Source organism: Ictidomys tridecemlineatus, chromosome 10 (genome assembly GCF_052094955.1).
Source record: "Ictidomys tridecemlineatus isolate mIctTri1 chromosome 10, mIctTri1.hap1, whole genome shotgun sequence".
Taxonomy (NCBI): domain Eukaryota; kingdom Metazoa; phylum Chordata; class Mammalia; order Rodentia; family Sciuridae; genus Ictidomys; species Ictidomys tridecemlineatus.
Window position 1 is genome coordinate 7,649,543 of NC_135486.1, and position 19,776 is coordinate 7,669,318.

A 19,776-nucleotide genomic window follows, 5' to 3' on the forward strand; every position below is an offset into this window, starting at 1 on the left:
GAGATAGAGTGTGGGGCAGCTGAAAATTTTAATAGTTTCCAACAGGAGGTCACTAACTATAAATGAAGATAATCTCTGAATAGGGGAACCCAGTTCAGTGTCTGCAGGTGGAAAAGAAGATTTAGTTTCCCGTTTCTCTTCCTCCTCCTCCTTTTTCATTTTTACACCACTGGGGCTGGCACCTGGGCCACTCTACCACTGAGCTACATCCCCAGCTCTTGTTATTTGGTTTGAGTATTGTGAGACAAGGTTTCACCAAGTTGCCTGGTTGGCCTGGAACTTGTGACTCTCCTGCCTCAGCCTCCTGGGTAGTGTGGATTACAGACGTGCACCATTGCTCCTGGCTAAATAACACACTTCAAGAGTTTATACTGTTTTTCATCATATTTTCACCTGCTAATTTAAGCCACCCTCAATGACGTTTTGCAAGATTTTGTTGTTGTTACGGGGGATTGAACTCAGGGGCACTCAACCACTGAGCCGCATCCCCAGCCCTTCTTTGTATTTTATTTAGAGACATGGTCTGACCGAGTTGCTGAGGCTGACTTGAACTTGAGGTCCTCCTGCCTCAGCCTTCTGTGCTGCTGGGATTACAGGTATGTACCACCATGCCAGGCTTTACAACTTTTTAAGCAGCTTGCCTTCCCTTCCTTGTAATTTGTTTCCTCAAAAAGGGTTCTCACAAAGGCATTAGAATTAAAAGAGATTAAGTCAGACAACACACTGATGTCAGGCTGTGACAAAATAGGACTTTCCTTCCATTACTGTTGGAGTACAAACTGCTATAAATCTTTGAAGGGAAAATTGGAAATACCAAAATTACGAATGCACTTGTCCTTTGAGCTGGAATTTCACTGCAGGAAATTCATGCTACAGACACGTTCATCTGGGTGTAAACAAGGTCACCGATTGTAACCTGCTTCAACATAGCAAAAGATTGGAAATAACTTCCATCTACAAGGGATTATTTTTATAATAACTAATGACTATTTAGGGGAACTAACTTCTAAATAAACCAAACACCACAATGGAAAACCACACATCGTCAGAAAGAATGAGGGAGCTGTCTACTGCCACGGGAGCGTCTCTGGAATAAAGCAGTGGGGAAAGCAGCCAGGCAGTGTTCACAGTGGTGCTCCCGTTGTAACAAAGGTGAAGGTGACAGGGTGAGGTGGGCAGGAAGGGGCAGGGTAGGACTCATCAGTATGGACCTTTGAATTTATTTCCTGTTTTGAACATGTCGATGTGTCACCTGTGCTGAAAGGTCTTGACTTGCTGGACATCAAGACTGTGGGTGCCATGCGGAGAGGCAGCCCAGGGCAGGGTGAAGGCAATATCAGCACAGGGAGCACCTGCAGGCTGAGCCCCTGACTGGTGACAGGAAGAATAGGGGAACCCAGCTCAGTGTCGGCAGGAGGAAAAGAAGATTTCTGGTGCCCTTCCGGCAAAACAATCTCTATTGACTGTATGGTATTTAACCATTGTCTATGATCTAACCATTACTTTGTTAGGTATTAGTTTAGGTCAAACTCTTTTGAGTATTTAGCAATGATATTGCAATGATAGGTGCTATTTTATTTTTAAGGTAGCACTGGGGATTGAACCCAGGGACCCTCAGTTGCTGAGCTAGCTACATCCACACCCCCCCGCCTTTTTTTTTGCAGTAGGGTCGTGCTATGTTGTTGATGCTGGCCTCAGACTTGCTATCCCCCTGCTTCAGCCTCCCAAGTAGCTTTGAATACAAGTATGTGCCACCATGCTTGGCTGACAGGTGCTATTTTAAAGCACATATCAGTATCTATGCTAAATGCCTCACATACATTGCCTTCTAAAGCTCTCTCATGAGCTCTACCAGGAAGATATTACGATGCCCGGCTTACAGACGAGAAACTGCTGTTTGCTAGGTTTATTACTTGCCCCAAATCACAAAGTTAACAGAGCTGTGGGACTATTTTTCTCTGTTATGAGTGGAAACCAGGTTGGAAGGAGCACAGTCTCCCTGGGCTCTGCTGTTGGGGGTTGGTTTGAGAAGCCTTGAAGAAAAAAGAATGAGAACTTGGTCACCCTCATGTCCAGAGTTTCTTTCAAGGTCAGTGAGACCTCTTTCCTGGTCTGCCACCTGCCTCAGTGTAACTCCTGTGAGTAGGTCATTTAGCTGGTCCTTGCCAGTTGCCTCATATTCTGGGCCGATGTATTATTTTATTTGGATCACAGAGTAAGCCCTTGTCAAGAAACCAGAGCCAAACTCCTCCTGTGGTTACTGAGTAACTCTAAGCTCAACTCTTCCATGGAAATTTGGCAGAACATCTGGCACAAAAAATGAAGAAGAGTCTCCAGCCCCCCCTGGGTTTCCAGTTTATTAGGTGATGACATTTTAATTAAGATGATTTAAAGTCAATCAAAATAAAGCCTGCATTATCATTTGACAGCTTTTAGCTGAGACTCAAAGCATCTCACTGGAATTTGTCCCTGTTCTCACAACAGTGAGAAAGTTCAGTTTGGGTTTCAGGGAAATCAAATTAAGACAGTAAATATTTATTGAACACACTCAGTGCACAGCACGGGGCCTTGAGTGTACCAGGTACTCAGTAAACATTGGTGTTTGAAAAAATTCAGATCCAGAATGTCATATTAACAGAAAATGCTTTAAATTCCTCCTGAATGGAAAGTTCAAATTATTGAATCAAGTTTAAAAAAAAGAAGAGAAAGAAAAAATAAAGCAAGCCTATTCATCCAGAGGGATTGTTACCTCACATGAACAGAAACAATGGGCAAGGGTACTCTTAGAATGTTGAGCAAGAGTTTTGCATGGGGTCAAAGCTCATTGCTTATATATTAGTTCAGGAGTTGGTGGAGGAGAAAAGCAGAGCATAGAGGCAGAGATAGTGGGAGAAAATTCCCTGTAGAGAAACAGGATGGTTTGGACAGAACTAGAAGCAACTTGAAGGAACTCATAGTACAGCTAGGGCCAAATGCAGACTAGTCATTTGACAGGCCTCTGACCCACATCTTCCAAAGCCTGCTGTAGCAAAATGTGACCAAGTTCATTTGATGGTTGGGGAGGACAGGAGGATCTGGGAATGAAAGTGTGGCAGCTTTATTGTTATTTTTTTGCAGTACTGGGGACTGAAGCTGGGGGTGCTCATGAGCTACATCTCTAGCCTCCCCCCAACCCACCAAGTATTTTGAGACAGGGACTCCTTAAATTACTGAGGCTGGCCTGGAACTTGCCGGCTAATGCCTCTGCCTCCTGACTCCTGGGATCACAGCAGCACCACTGAGCCTGACTCAACGGGGCAGTTTTGAGCCCTGCCTTCCCAAATGGCCAGTGCTAAAAAACAACAGATGTTGCTTGGGAACAAAAACTAGCACCAAGGCTGGGAAGTAGCCCAGCAGAAGTGCTTGCCTAGCGGGCGCCAGGCCCTAGGTTTGATTCAGTACTGCCCCAAACAAATGCCACCTTAGCTTCAGGGATCCTATCTTGAATGGCTGTGTTCAGCTAACCAGGAAAGAAGGGTGTGGGGGCCAAACCCTCGCGCCTCCCACAGGTAGAGGAGGGACAGCCAGCCCACTTCAGGGAAGCAGAGCACACTCTGCTGCATGTTCTCAGGTTCCCTAACTTGTTGTGGGGAGCAAAAGCCTCAGTTATTTGACAGAAGTGAGTATAATGACTGAGGAAAATTAGAGGGTTCCTTTTAGATCACAAGGTAAGCATTTGGACCTGGAAATATAAGAGGGTGATGTCAACTGAGGTAACTACAGGTTTTCCTCACAACTGAGCACTTCAAAGGGCTCTGGTACAGGTAATGTGTGAACATACCTAGTGTTGGTCATGGGAACCAAGAGGAGCAGCTGACTTTGGCAACAGCTGCCTGTTTTCCTGTTTGGTAATGATAATCATGTCTGTGCCATCTGTTTGCATGGACTTGTCCCCATGGCTTCTTCTAAGCCTATTACAACAAACCTTTTTTTGCACTGACAATTGAGTCCAGGGGCGCCCTCTCACTGACCTACATACCCAGTCCTTTTTATTTTTTAATACCAGGGTCTCACCAAATTGCTGATGCTGGCCTCAAACTTGAGATCCTCCTGCCTCAGCCTCCAAAGCTGCTGGGATAATAGGTATATTTGTAATTGGACAAAATACCTTTATTTTATTTATTTTTATATGGTGCTGGGGATCAAACCAGTGCCTTGCACATGCTAGGCAAGCACTCTACTGCTGAGCTCCAGCCTTGATCTATTTTTAAAGATAGACCTAATTCCTTTAAGTTCCATAAAAGGACCACATTCTTTTGACTGTACATATATTCCCATACTCCCCTGGCATTACCACCCCATCATGTAAACTGTTTCAGACCCCCACCCTTCAGATGTAAAAACTCCTCAATCACCTTGCTCCTCCAGTTCCTTTCCCTTTGAACAGTCTCCAGGTAGTGCTAATTGTCTTATATATCACTCACTTTATTGTAATTGAAGTCTCTGATAGGCAGAAACAGGATCTTTCTGCTTCTAAAATTACCCATCACATTGAACCTTACTACCCACCAAATACAGCACTGGCACCACCTGCAGCATGATAGCCTCAGCAGCCAGCCTCCACCTTGCAGACCCACGGAGACCCCCGATGAACAGCATGCACACGGAGGTTTGAGGAACTGATGCAGAGTCTCTTGAAGGATTGTGTAAACAGGCACATATCTAGTTCGTTTGTTCCCCTGCTTACCACCCTTCCTTGCATTTCCTTTACCTTCAGAATAAATTCAAACCAACATTTTAGCATGATCTAAGGGCCTCCATGATCTGGCTCTGCCTTCTCTCAAGCCACTTGGGCCTTCTGTAGCTGCAATGACATGAAAGTTTCTTCAACTCGGCCCCTTTCTTCCTTCAGAATTCATACATCCTTTTTCTTCTCACTAGGAGTCTTGCCTCCAATATCCACTCTCCCTGCCCCACCATTCTTACCTTCAAGACAACTTACAGCTGACCAGGCAGGCGAGTTCTTCCTTGTATAGTCTCAGGGATCCTTACTTTTCTGAGAATGGCAAAGGTTGAGTAACTTACTTCTCTGCCACTATTTTAAAACTGTGTACTTGGGCTGGGGTTGTGGAGTGCTCGCCTAGCATATATGAGGCCCTGGGTTCAATCCTCAGCACCACATAAATGTTAAAAAGTTCTACGATCTTCTCTTTATTTTCTATATTGTTATGCACATGCAGAATACTCAATAAATTAGGACTACTGAAGTATTTGAGGAGTAGTTGATAAATTCACTTTTATATGCTAGTTATTCCAAAAAAGGGTGGTAGCCATTTGTGCTGAGCCAACATGATGGTAAGCAGAAGTTTATACTAGCTAATCACTGCAGATTGCTGGGCACTGGGATTGCAAGTCCATACTAGCCTATGTGTTAGCTAAGAGGTCAGAAAGTGCACTGCTTGTGAGCAGGATAGGCCTAGGTAAGTGCAAAAAGACAGCAGGTCTGGTTTTGCAGTTCCCACTCTGGATTTTTATAACCGTTAAGGGATGCTGCAGCAGTTACCATCTCCTATGAACAACTTTCTTTACTCTGGCCTCTTCTCTCAAGGTCAGATGTGACACCACTGGATACTTAATTGCTAATTGATGGTAAGGTTTATAACCTTCACTGGTAATGATGTCTGTTATTTAAAAAAAAATATTTATTTAGTTGTTGATGGACCTTTATTTACTTATTTTTATATGGTGCCGAGAACCAACATGTGTGAAGCAAGCGCTCTACTGATGAGCTACAACTCCAGCTCCTTAAAAATAGTTATTTTAAAGGAAACTCCAGCCATTGTCAGTTCTTGCTTCAAAAAAAAAAAAAATGTGGATTATTTTCTTTAGTAACCATGTTGCTATTATTATATTAAACAAAACCACCATTCACCTAATATCCAATACTTGGTCAAATTTCCCTAACTATAAATATGTCAGGGGTAGCGATATGGCTCAGTGATAGATTAATAATCCCTTCTCCCATTTTTTCCCTTTATGCTCTTGAGATGCTGCCTGATGTATATGGTCTCATGGCTATAAACTTACATTTATTCTCTGCCAGGAATGACTAGTGGGCAGGGAATTAAAAAAAATTAGGAAGTCATTAAGAATGAAAAGACATATATTTTGCCTCATGAAGATACCCAGAACAAGACCATTTTGCTTTAGGACAAAAATGGTCCTGATGAGAAGGCATAAAAACCAACGTGCTGGATGTCAGCTACAGTCTCACTGAATACTGGTCCTGTGTCTCAGAACCACTGTGCATCAAATAAAGGAATCTGGACGACAGCATATTTAACAGTGGACCCGTTCTCATGAAATCCACACAAAGGGGGATGTGCAAGTGTGTGTGTGTGCTTGTGGAAATTAGCCATTTATTTATTTTTCATCTACAAAACACTTCCCCCAAACGGTGTTAAGAGTATAACCTCAATGATTGAATAAGACGACACAGACTCATTTATAAAACAGACTACACATTACTCATTAATTTATCATTTAATATAAATGCTGACAGAAAGCAGATAAAGACCTCGTAGACACGTTCATATATTTACAATCCAAATGGTGAATCACCTCCTTCTACTGGTTAAAATAAATCCTTTTATCTGCAACTCATGGGAGCCTTAAACACTAATCAGGAGCAACAAGAGGCTGAGTCAGTTTCTAAGGTAATAAAGAAAGGAAATAGCATTTTAACAAAATGTGGCATCTTGATACAAACAACATGCACACAAATAATAGAAAATAGAAAAAGATGGCCCTAATCCTCTCAAATCTGCAAAAAGTAGAACTTGTACTTATTCAGTCAGAGTTTTGCTGCTCTAAACATAGTCCTATCATTTCTTTTTTTTATTTGTTCTGAAGGCTGCTTAAAAATTAGGAATACTAAAAAGAGAGGAAATGGTCCATTTCAAACAAGATTCCCTGCCCCCCCCATTCCAAAAGAACTTTCAGATAAGTCATTACAAAGCCTTCGAACAAGATTTCACAGTTTGCCAGATGCTACGGAATTATTCACAGCTTGTGAAATCCCAACCCATTGTCTATTTTCACTTTTTAAAAAATTGAAAACATTTGGAAAAAGTAAAATTTCACAAAATTCAGCAATTAAAAATCAGCTGTCACTTTAAGGCTGAACACTAAATTTTTAAAAATTTCTGAACAGGTGGGTAGAGACAGGCAAAAAAACCCAAAAACCTCAAACCAAACAAACCTAGGAATGCAAGAAAAACCTTTAAAAAATGACATTTTATCTAACACTGATTTATAAGAATAAGAGAAAGAATTCTTACTATCCAAAATTCTAAGTGATTTTATTAAATCTCTTATAACCTGACTCAAATCTCAAGGGCTCCTTTATTCACCTAGATTATTTTTGTCTTGTTAAGTATACCTCTGCAGGGCACAATCACATACAATCAATACGATTGGTAAATTACACAAGCTCTATCCCAAGCAAATATGCATCAATGTTAAAAAGTTATTATTATTTTTTTTTTAAAAAACAAAACAAAATAAAATCCACCCAAAAAGGTGATAATGACTGCAGAATGTCTCTGGGAGACTGGTATGAGCCTAAAGACCAATTGAGCAGAGAAAAAAGGGCTGCAGGGGGCAATGGGAAGAGACCACACACATCAAGAGGAATCTGACAACTGGAAAATGTTTAAGTGGGTGAAAGGTTTTTGTTCATTATCTTAATTCACTTTTTCCAATGTTCATGTTTCCAAGTCATAGATTCATCATAAAGCTAATAAAGTCCATGACCAATAAATAAAATGAAAGAAATTTTTTTTCTTCAAGTCCCATTCATTTCCAAAATGTGGGAAAAAGACAAAGGATGAAAAAGGGGTAAATATGAACACTCAGGCAACATCTGAAAAAAGTAGTCTGAAGATAGTGTTTCAACTGAACAGAGAAAGGTAAATATTAGAGGCAAAAAAGCTTAAAATGCCTTTAAATCAAAGGAATATTTTATGGGCTAAATCAGATATTATTGTGAGAAAGGCAACCAATAATGAGGAGAGGTAACACTAAAACATCTTTAATTTTTTAAAAACCCAGGCCAAAAAAACAAAACAAAAAAACCAACCACCCAACCAATTATCAACCCACTATTTGTTCCCACCCTTTTTTGACCCTCTCACATGCCCCACCTGACAGTTTCCAGTTATAAGACAACTCTGAGTGTACAACCTAAAACGGATGCCAAAGACTTGTGAGCTCTGTCTGCTTAGAGTTAAAAACAAAAACAAAAACAAAAACACAAAACCAAAGAAAAGCCAGAGACAGTGGAACTTCAATATAAGAAAACAAGTCACGTTATCTAGTATATAATAAACATACATTAGGATAACAAACTCCACAGGATTTTATTTCTCTAAACACACATTTTAGACACAATATTGTCTACAGGTTTAAGTTTTCCACCTTGGGTTGTTGTGCCTTAATTTCTAGTGAAAATAAATATTACTTTAGGGATGTTTTGCTCAGGACAAAATTTAGGGGAAATTCAGTGTTTGGCTGAAAACTCTGAGGCTCTGAAAACCAGGGTTCCAGTAGTGAGGTAACCCTGCGACCACAACATGGTTGCAAAGGGCTCTGGACCCACTCTGCTCAGTGCAGTATTGAAAACCCACCTATTGGGAACATTACTGATTAATAAAAGGTGTCACTTATTCCTGGTGTTGGCAGTTTCTTATTCTTAATTAACATTATAGCTAGTATTACTTATTAATTAGAATTTACTGTGAAAAGACTTTTAGCAGTCACAAAAACAAAAATCTTAAAACTTCAAATCTTAAGTTATTTACCATAGTAAATAGTACCTTTTGACAAAACAGCTTTAAGTGGCTCAGAAAAGAGGAATTGAGAATTAAAAAAAATTAACTGCAATTCATCTACAATTCCCAATAAGTCATTTCAGCAGAAAAATTTCATAAAGCTGAGCTGAAGCAACAATAAATATAAAAATAAAAGCTGTCCAAGGTAGAAATGTAGTTGTGGATCAGCCAGAGGGCATGAGGGACAATGACACCAGCAGTAGACAGTTTGTCTGTTTAGTCCCCAAAGCTGAATCCAATCTGTTTTTAATTTGGCAGCTCTGATTTTAACTTCCAGGGGAAGAGATCACTTTACAACACTGTAACCATGTATCAATTAAAATTTTAATAAACTAGGACTATTTTTAAGGTAAAGGTTTAAGTGAACACTGCAGTTAATTTTCAGACAAGTTATTAATTTCTTCTAAAAGTAACTGGGCCATTTCTCCTAATGAAATATCATTATAGGTGGTTTTTACAGATATCTATGAAGCCTTTACTCAGTTCTTTAAAATGAACAAAAGTAGAAAAAAGATAGCGAGACTTCCATCCACCACCATGGGTGTATACATATATATAACATATTATATATATGTAAAAGCAAATGAATCCTCTTTAGTGAAAAGAATCTTATTTTTCTCTGAATCTGACTACAATTAATTATTTCTCATTAGCCAGATACTCAGGAAGATTACCCAGTTCCATGACCTGACCATCCTGAGAGTGTATCATCCTTCAGGCACAAGTGAAAAAACAAAACCATGGGAGATGCTATTATAAGATAGTCTCAAAAAAGGCAGGTGGTTGCTTACTCAATATTGTAAAAGCAGACATTCACTGGTTTAGAAAAAAATGATGAATTTCCATTACTTTTTTACATTTTATAAGGCCAGCTAACTTTAACAGTTAACTTTAGATAAATCTACACAGTACAGTCAATTCACAAATACTAAAAGGTTTCACAATCAAAATGGCTACTACATCCCCCCAAACCAAAACAGTAAAGCACAAGTCTTTGGCTCTCCCTTAAAGAAAACAGCAGGTTACCATTCTTAACCAGATCTCTGTTTGCCTACCAGTAGGGCAAATACCACATTTGTGCATCACTGAGTAATAACACCATTAGAAAAGGCAACTTCACAGAAGTTATTGGCTAAGCGAATTCATTTGAATGCTCTGTTTTGAGGCAGCAAACTGTCACTGTTACAGATTGGGAAGGGCAGTGGGTAAGTCAAGGGGAAACTGCAGAATGAACAAGGGTCAGGGGAAAAAAACAAAAGATTCATGGGAAAACTTAGGAATTAAATTTTGAGCTCCAACAATGGGGACCCATGCAAAATCTGATGGAGTTACATACTCAAAGTAGCAAATAAGAATCATATCAATTTGTTATCTTTCAGGCAAACGAATAAATACATGGAAAAGTAGGAAAAGGGAAGGGAAATAAGATGGGAGAAGGGAATCACCCACATTAATGCTGTACCAAACCAATTTCTATACATTCTGAGTAGTTGACATTAAGAATAGTGTCATTATCATTTGAGTAATATTACTACTAGGAACTAACTTCTTCTCAATTAGAAAATAAAGAATAGATCTTTGGTCACTTTAGGCTCTGTACATTAGCCAAAAAAGGGCATCTATTAGACCTACCTTTTGACAATATCTATAAATTAAAAAAAAAAAAAAAAAAAAAAACACTACATGTAAGACAGGAAACTGAGCCTGGACATCTTATTCTCAATTCTTCTACACTTTTCCAAAAACCCCTTGAAAAAATAATCCAAAACACTTTTTCTATTCCTCATTATAATAAAATCTAACTTTGTTATCTAAACAAGAGTGAACACAATGCTCATTACTCTATCTTAACCCTTTCAGAACTGTTGATGGAGTTCATTTGAGATTTCCAAGACTTGCTTTTGAAAAGCACAAGATCATCTCCAGAAGAAACTCATGTTTAAAAGGAAGCACAAAAAACTATATTTCTTACCTGATTGGTTTCACTTCTAATGTCTCTAAAGGCACAAATAAATTTAAAAAGCCAGGAAAAAAAATCAATGCTTTTTAGATTTTGATAAAAAAGCGGTTCCAGAGTCAAGTGGTTATGCCCTAATAGGCCATTTACCTTTACTGGCTCCTCATAACACAAAGTATATCCAAGAGAAAAACAACAACAAAATGTCCCCCCCCCCCCAAGTTTAGGGGTTTTAATAAATTCCCAAACCTGTTGGAGGGCACTAGGAAAGCTGTAACAGTTTCCAGCAGGTAAGGCAGGATGGCCAATTTAAAACAACTGAACAAGAAGATGGTCTACATTCTGCTTTTCTATCCAAGCAGACTGCCTCTAGAGTGTGGGGACAGGAAGGGCTATAGCTAGAATTCATGCCAGAAAAGACTTTTTTTTTTTGCCCCCAAATGAAAATACATTTTTAAAAAAGGCATTAGTGTATACAGAGAAAATAAGAACAAGAATGAAAGAATTTGAGTTATTAGGGGAATGGAACTACTTTACTTTTATTCCTAACCTCAACAAAATCATTACCCATAAATTCTTTTCTAATAGCAGAATCATTCCAACTTCCAAAATAAACCAACTGCTTCTAAAACTTAGGAATTATCTGACATGTCCAAAGGAGAAATAAGATATGTCCAAATTTGCCTACAGAAGGTTGGAGGCAAATAATGTTGGCTTTTATATAAAGAAATGAAAATTCTTAAGACTGTCAGACATAACAAAAGTTTCTTTCCTTCTCCCAATAAACAATAAGTACTTAAAGTGTAAATATAATAGGGTTTTTTTTTTAAAAAAAAGGTCAAAAAAAGCAAATGTATGAATGTATTTTTTTTAAAAAAAGGAAATGTATCAACTGAAAAAATGCCTCACCTTCGTTCAGTGCTTCTACCTCCCAATCAGTCATTTTATCGCAACAGCTGCGCTCATGCGAAGAAATCCTTAAAACATACCCAATATATATACAGATATAGCTATGTATATATGTATATATATAATATATATATATAAATTTTTATTTAAATAAAAAAGAAAGCTCGAATCCCAAGCCAAATGTGTATATCAAATCCTTGACCAGCCAGGTCTGTAGGGCATAATCAAATTCAATGTGAAATAGTATATAAACACGGTGCCTTGACTGGGCAAATTAAATAATCGCTACTCAAAAGAGTGTTCGGTTTGGACTCTCCTACTGGTAGGCAATGGCAGGACTGTATTACCCTTCCCACCCACCCCCATTTGTTTCAGTTAATAATATAATGGACACAGAGCTTAGTCTGAGGCTGTTATGACCTCAGCAGGAGTTAAGGGTTAAGAATATAAGAAACAAGAAAAATATAAACTTTTGCTTTTACCCAACCAAAGCAATGCAGTAACTTATTACATAACCAGTGCTTTCTGATTTAGTAGTATAATCCAAAAAGGGAAACTAAAAATATCAGGCAAACAGTGGACAGAGAGAGTGAAATAATCCCCACAAAACATGCTTTATAGGGGTTAAGTATAGACTCAGGGTATCAGAATATGTGCAGCAGAACTAAAAATTAAAAAAAAAATTCTTCCTCTTTGCAAAATTTTCTTGAACAAAGTTTATCAAGGCTGGAATCCAAATCTATGAAAATTGATTTCAAAATATTTACTACTTATTTATGCTAATAATTTGGGATAGCAACCAGTGATCAATTCACAAACCACCCTTAAGATTCAGGCAGTTTTATATCTGCCAAATCTTTTTTGAAATCCAAGGGCTCCAGTACACGGGTTTTATTTTATGCTTTTGTAAGTTTTGAGAGTAAAAGAAATAATGTGTCCATATTTCATTTACTGAAAAAAGGTGTCCCTGTTTAAGTTCAAATAAAGTGTTAATTTTAAAACATGGATGATTGTCCTGTTTTTTGAGCATTCTGATTTTAGCAAAGTTTAATAAAAAAAAAAAAAAGCTTCAAACTCCCAACCATGAGCTCAATAGCTAATATACTAATTGTGTATTTTTAGTGCTAACAAATTACATTTCACTCTTAATCTTCATTTAAATCTCATCAAAAAGGACACACTGAATTGCCTTTCTGATTACATTAAGAGAATGCAAAGGATCCTTAACAGGGAGCTAAAACATTTAGTTGTTAATTTTCATTCTTAAAAGTTGAAAATAAAACCCTTCTAAATGGTTGGTTAACAACAAACGTTTTAATGTCATAGCAAAAAACATTTTTTTATCCATGAACCTAGTGATCCAAAAAGGAAAAAATTCTAAATAACAAGGTCTGAGAAATTTAGTTTGCTGCACATTTTCTAGTAACTCAGTCTATTGTCTCTGTTTCTCAAGCACCACAGAATTCTAAGAAACGCTAGTGCTTTTTGTCTGTTTTAGTTTAAGGAGTGGTGAGAGTTGGAAAGGACTGGAGGTAAGGAATTATACACTGGGTATGTAATAATACCAAAATACAAGAAAAACCTACTTCATTAAGATCATACAATTAATCAAACAGAGTGTATATATAATATCATCATCTTTTTTTAAAGCCCTGGATCCAAGGCGTCCAAAGTTATTAAAATAAAGTTCATTCACAGAACAAAAACAAATTTAATCTGAATTGCTTGCAGATACTGCTAATTTTCTTTTTCTTTAAATTAAAAAAAATGCGTTAATGTGAACTATGTGCAGGGTTTGTTTTTAGTAGTGGTGTTTGTGCACATTGCCTCTGGTGCTTTTCCTGGATTTCTCTGATCACTCTTAGAGAGAACACATTTAGAAGTCATTCATTCTTCTACCCTTATGCTCCACAAATTGATTAGGAGCAGAAGAGAATATTAGGATTTCTCATGTTTTAGGGAGCAGAACTGGGAGTAACTCCGGATCTCTGGGAGTCATTGTTATCTCCTCCTCCCTCTGGGTCCTCTGATAGGTTCAGAGAGCTGGTCTTGTTTGACAGGAGGCTGATATTCTCTTGTGTCAAGGCTGATCCATTCGGTATATCACTGTTAACATTAAAAAAAAAAAAAAAAGGAGTTACAATTTTTAAAAAGCAGAGGAAAAAAAATCAATTATTTAGTAGAATAAAATCATCAGGGTCATCATTGAATACCATAGAAAAATATATAAATGGATTCCAAATTTTAATTTACAGCTCTTCATTCATGTTTTAATATAGGTTTGGCAAAATAAAAGTAGGTAGCTTCCTGATTGTAAATAAAATTTTACTGGAATATAGCCGGCTCATGTATTTATACATTGTCTGCTACTATTAAGAGCAAAGTTAGAAGTTGCAACAAAAACTATAAAGCCCATACCTTAAAATGTTAAACCAAATGGTCTTGTAGAAAAAGTGCTGACTCCTGATTTAGCGAGTTTACTAGTATAGATTATTATTTTTGCAGTGCTGAGGATCAAGCCCAAAGCAAGCACTAACTACTGGAATATATGCCTAGCCCTAAGAAATACTTTTCAATCTAAGATAACACATGGATTTAAGATAGCCAAAAGCCAAGAATGAAAATAACAGGGTATTAGAAATTCTTGCTGTCATCAGAAGGTCAATTCAGGACTATGCATTCAAAAAGACTCAAAGTAGCCTAATAAAATAATTAAAGGTATGCAATTAATTTCAACCTTATTTATTGCAGGATTATTCAGGATAGTTGATATATATTTTCCATAGCTGTAACAGGATATGAATAGGACAGATCAATCAAAACCTAGAGGGCAGGGTTGTAGGTCGGTAGATTTGCAAAAACAACAGGCTAAACACTCCCAACACTTTAAAAGATAGGAAAAATTTTAACATCGTTTAACTCTGGGTGTTGGGATTATAGGTGATATATATTTAAAAAATAATTTTTTTTTCAGGACTGGGGACTGAACCCAGACCTCATACAAGCTAGGCAAGCACTAAGACACAGTCTTTTTAAATTCTGAGACAGGATCTTGATACACTGCCCAGCTTGACCTCAAACTTGCAATGCTCCTATACCTTAGTCTCCTTAGTTACTGGGATTATAGGAGTGTACCACCATGCCCCACCACACAGGATTTTAAAATTTATCTTGGGGGGCGGGGAATAGGAGGACAGTAGAATTAATCTGATATAACTTTCCTAGCCTTATATTTGAATACACGACCGGGATAACTGCATCATGTACAACCACAAGAATAGGATCCTAGTTAGAATAAGCTATACTCCATGTATGTTTTCATATGCCAAAATACACTCTACTGTCATGTATATCTAAAAAGAACAAATTAATAAAATAAAAAGTTATCTTGATTTAAAACTCAATTTCTTACAACTTTTTTTATAACATATTTAATGTAAGAAGTGGTGTTAAGGATGTAGCTTAGGGTTAAAGTGTGCAAATATTATGCATGAGGCTCTGGATTTAATCCCCGGCACCAAAAAACTAGAATATATTATTTTTATCATTTAAAAATAAGGCTATATTTAATATAAATTAAAATAAAGAGAAGAAGATAACAAAGTAAGAAACTTTGTTAGGAATTAATAGATAATTCAACCCTGAGTCTAAATTCTATAACTCCTAGATTAATATAAAAATATTCTGCTCTGAATATACATAAAATAATATTATTTGAAAAATCAAAACATTAGCTGGGCATGGTGGCTCACGCCTGTAATCCCAGAGGCTGAGGCAAGAGGATTGTGGGTTCAAAGCCAACCTCAGCAATTTAGCGAGGCCCTAAGAAACTTATTTAGAGCTGGGGACATGGCTCAGTGGTTAAGTACCCCTGGGTTTAATCCTTGGTGCCAAAAAACAAAACAAAACAAAACTCTAAACAAACCAAAAGATTTTCTTAATATATATTCTATTTTTTTTTTTTAGTTGTAGATGGACACACACTTATTTATTTTTATGTTGTGCTGAGGATCAAACTCAGGGCCTCACACGTGCTAGGCGAGCACTCTACCACTGAGCCACAACTCCAGCCCAAACCAAAAGATTTATAAAGGTTATTCTGGTATGACCACATAACATAATATTTTCTTTTGGCCATATTGAGGATTGAACCCAGAGGTACTATACCACTGAGCTCTTATTGGTTTTTTATTCTGAGTCAGGACCTTGGCAAATTCCTCTTGCCTCAGCTTCCCAAGTAGCTGGGATTATAGGCGGCATTATTTTTCTTTTGTATATTTTTTTGTTTAATAAGACTATGAAAATGTCCCCTTCTTTACCTGAATGTCAATGTAAGGTCCTCAGCTGGAACCTTGTTTTGTGGTTCTGGTTGTCCATTTTCTGCTTGCTTACTTGTATTCAATTTGGTTTTCATGTCCAGAGAACACTGGTTCTCCTTTGAAAGAGAAGGAAACAAAAGCAAGTTATCTTGTATTTAATGGTGCTAATGGGAAAGATTAATACAGATGATACAAACCGATGATCCAGAAATTACATTTTTAAAAAAATACTTTTTAGTTGTTGATGGACCTTTATTTTATTTATTTGTATGTGGTGCTTAGAATCGAACCCAGTGCCTCACGTGTGCTAGGCAAGCACTCTACCACTGAGCCACAACCCCAGCCCCCACATTTAGTTTTATAAAAGAACAAAGAAGCAGGCAAACTAGAAGAAAAACACACACCAAAGTGTAATGGGTGCAACCTACCTGTTTGCTATGGATTTAATCCCTAACACCAAAAAACTAGAATATATTACTTTTATCACTTAAAACATAAGGCTATATTTAATATAAATTAAAACAAAGACGACAACACAGTAAAAAACTTTGTTAGGAATTAATGCTTGGCCATAGGGGAAAATGCATCAAAGCTAACATGGAAAAGTCACATGTGAACTGCATCTCACTCACAAAAATAGGTCATCAATAACTTAAAGGCTGGGGGCTGGAGCTGTAGCTCAGTGGAAGAGTGCCTGCCTTGCACGTGTGAGGCACTGGGTTCGATCCTCAGCACAACATAAAAACAAAATAGGGGTATTGTGTACAACTACAACTAAAAAAAAAATACTTAAAAAAAAAAAACTCAAAGGCTATCAAAACTAGAATGTTACTTGGTAAATATATCTTTATATAACATAATGCAAAATAGTAAATATCATCTCATCTCCTTCCCTATTGATATTTTAAACAGAAATTTAAGAATTCCTAATTAATCATCATGTTTTCCCTAAAGAATCCTACAACAAAGAATACATCCAAACCAAATGAGAGTAAGGAGAGGAAGGATCCAACATAAGCAGAAGCTCATCTTCATGAGAATTATTCTACTCATTAGAATGCCTTAGACGAGCTCCAGATGATTCAAGAACTCTACAGTCATGTGACGCACCACACAAGTTTCATTTCACTTTCCCTCTTCTTTCTCATCATAACACTCACCATACTTAGTTCCCGGGTTCTCTTCCCAATTTCCCTTTCCACTTGATGCAGTTCCAAGCTCAACTGCTCACTTGAGATCATTCCAGGCCACTTTGGAGGAGGCGGCGGCTGTGGCTGTCCCGCCAAGGTGTTTGTTTCCCTCTGCAACACCAGCCTGTTACTAACCGCCTAGTGTATAAAGCCAAGAACATACATATGTCAACACACTTTCACCATGAACAGAATAACTAAGTCCATTTTCAGACCACAGCTATTTAACCTTACCACCCATGTATCTGCAATAAAAATGATGCAACATAAGGTGCAATCTCTTTCAAGTACCATGTAAATTGAAAAAAATAAAAGGTATTTAAATTAGATAAATAGTAATTTCATCTTAGATATAATATAAACTCTATTTTTTTGTGGTACTAGGGATTGAACCTAGGAGTGCTCTACCACTAAGCTATATCCCTACCCCTTCTTTATTTTTTGAGAGAAGGTCTTGCTAAATTGCAGGGGCTGGCCTTGAACTTGGGATCCTTCTGCCTCAGCCTCCCGAGTCACTGGGATTACAGATGTTTGTCACCACACCTAGCTAAAAATAATTTTTTTAAATTTTTATTTTTTAGTTGTAGATGGATACAATATTTTGTTTTTATGTGGTGCTAAGGATTGAACCCAGTGCCTCACATGTGCTAGGCAAGTGCTCTACTACTGAGCTACACTCCAGCCCCACACTTTTTTTTTTTTTTTTAAAGAGAATTTTTTTTTTAATTTTCAGTGGACACAACATCTTTGTATGTGGTGCTGAGGATCGAACCTGGGCCGCACGCATGCCAGGCGAGCGTGCTACTGCTTGAGCCACATCCCCAGCCCCCCATACTTTCTTATTTAAAAGAGAAGTCAACTATCAATGTGTATCTCCCCCTACCTTTTATGATTCTTTTTTTTTTTTTTTAAAACAGCACTGGGGATTGAACTCAGTGTCTCACTCATGCCAAGCCAACACTCTAGCTATTAGCTATCCCCCAGTCTCACTAAATTGCCCAGGCTGGCCTCTATAATCTCCCAAGTAGCTGAGATTACAGGTGTGCAGCACCATGCCCAGCTTCCTTCTTTTACTCGTTGTTAATTTTCTGTAAGGTAAATTCTACAATCTCAATAAAACCTCAAGAACGGCAGCCAGGCACAATGGTGCATGTATATAATCCCAGTGATTCAAGAGGCCAAGTTTGAGCTCAGCCTTGGCAACTTAGTGAGACCATGTCCCAAAAATAAAATAAACAGGGTTACACAGTGGCAGTGCCCTTCAAGTTTAATCCTCAGTACTGCAAAACAAAACAAAGCAACAAAGCAAAGCAAAACCCTCAAAAATGACTAAGACTTTTAAGTATAAAAAGTTAAATATTCAGTAAGCTTCCAAATAATACTGATATTCTTCTTTTCTCTGTTTCAGTGCCGAATATAGAATCAGGGCCTTGTGCATGTTCAGTAGGAATTCTATTCTGAGCTATACCCCTAGATCCTAATATTCTTTTTAAATTTTTTTTTTTAAAGAGAGAGTGAGAGAGGAGAGGAGAGAGAATTTTTTTTTTTTAATATTTATTTTTTAGTTCTCGGCGGACACAACATCTTTGTTGGTATGTGGTGCTGAGGATCGAACTCAGGCCGCACGCACGCCAGGTGAGCACGCTACCGCTTGAGCCACATCCCCAGCCCAATATTCTTCTTTTTAAAAAATATTTATTTATGTATCTTTAATTTTAGGTGGATACATTAGTTTGTTTTTATGTGGTGCCGAGGATCGAACCCAGTGTCTCATGTATGCTAGGCAAGCGCTCTACCACTGAGCCACCACCCCAGCCCCGTAATATTCTTTTTTTATTTTTTGGGGGTAGTGGGGATTGAATTCAGGGACACTCGACCACTGAGCACACATCCCCAACCCTATTTTGTATTTAATTTTGAGACAGGGTCCTACTGAGTTGCTTACAGCCTCACCATTGCTGAGGCGAACTTTGAACTCACAATCCTCCTGTCTTAGCTTCCTGAGCTGGTGGGATTATAGGTGTGTGCCACCGCCCAGAGACAGAGAGAGAGAGAGAGAGAGAGAGAGAGAGAGAGAGAGAGAGAGAGAGGGAGGGAGGGAGGGAGGGAGGGAGGGAGGGAGGGAGAGAATTTTAATATTTATTTTTAGTTTTCGGCGAACACAACATCTTTGATTGTATGTGGTGCTGAGGATCGAACCCGGGCCGCATGCATGCCAGGCGAGCGCGCTAACGCTTGAGACACATCCGCAGCCTCCTAATATTCTTTTGATATAGAAAATGGCTCTAGAAACTCCAACAAGACAAAAAGCCATAAATTTGAGGATAAGGAGTACTGCACCCTGTGGGAACGAAGACCTGAATCTTTTAATGAAACTAAAGACCAACATAAGCAAACAGCATTTTGATTTTTGTTTTGTGGTTCTAGAGATCAAACTCAGGGCCTCCCAAATGGTAGGCAAGCACTGTACTACTGTACCATCAGCCCAGCCTTCTGTTTTTATGATAGGAAAATTTCACACAATCAGAAGA

The 19,776-nt window shown here is 38.0% G+C and overlaps 2 protein-coding genes across 6 annotated transcripts in view; one reads left to right on the forward strand and one right to left on the reverse strand.

Annotated features, from left to right (window-relative positions):
- Zbtb37 (zinc finger and BTB domain containing 37) overlaps positions 1-10,547 on the forward strand; it is a 50,812-nt gene extending 40,265 nt beyond the window's left edge. For all 3 annotated transcript variants that reach the window (XR_013426367.1, XR_013426368.1, XR_013426370.1), the window contains one exon: positions 515-10,547. The gene's annotated coding sequence lies outside the window, so the exon portion shown is untranslated. The remainder of the gene's footprint in view (positions 1-514) is intronic.
- Positions 6,504-19,776, reverse strand: part of Rc3h1 (ring finger and CCCH-type domains 1) — an 84,856-nt gene continuing 71,583 nt past the window's right edge. For all 3 annotated transcript variants that reach the window (XM_078022333.1, XM_078022331.1, XM_078022332.1), the window contains exons 18-20: positions 17,216-17,383; positions 16,056-16,171; positions 6,504-13,842 (exon numbers count right to left, since the gene is read on the reverse strand). In XM_078022333.1, the coding sequence (XP_077878459.1) occupies positions 13,692-13,842; positions 16,056-16,171; positions 17,216-17,383 (435 nt within the window). In that variant the 3' untranslated portion in view covers positions 6,504-13,691. The remainder of the gene's footprint in view (positions 13,843-16,055; positions 16,172-17,215; positions 17,384-19,776) is intronic.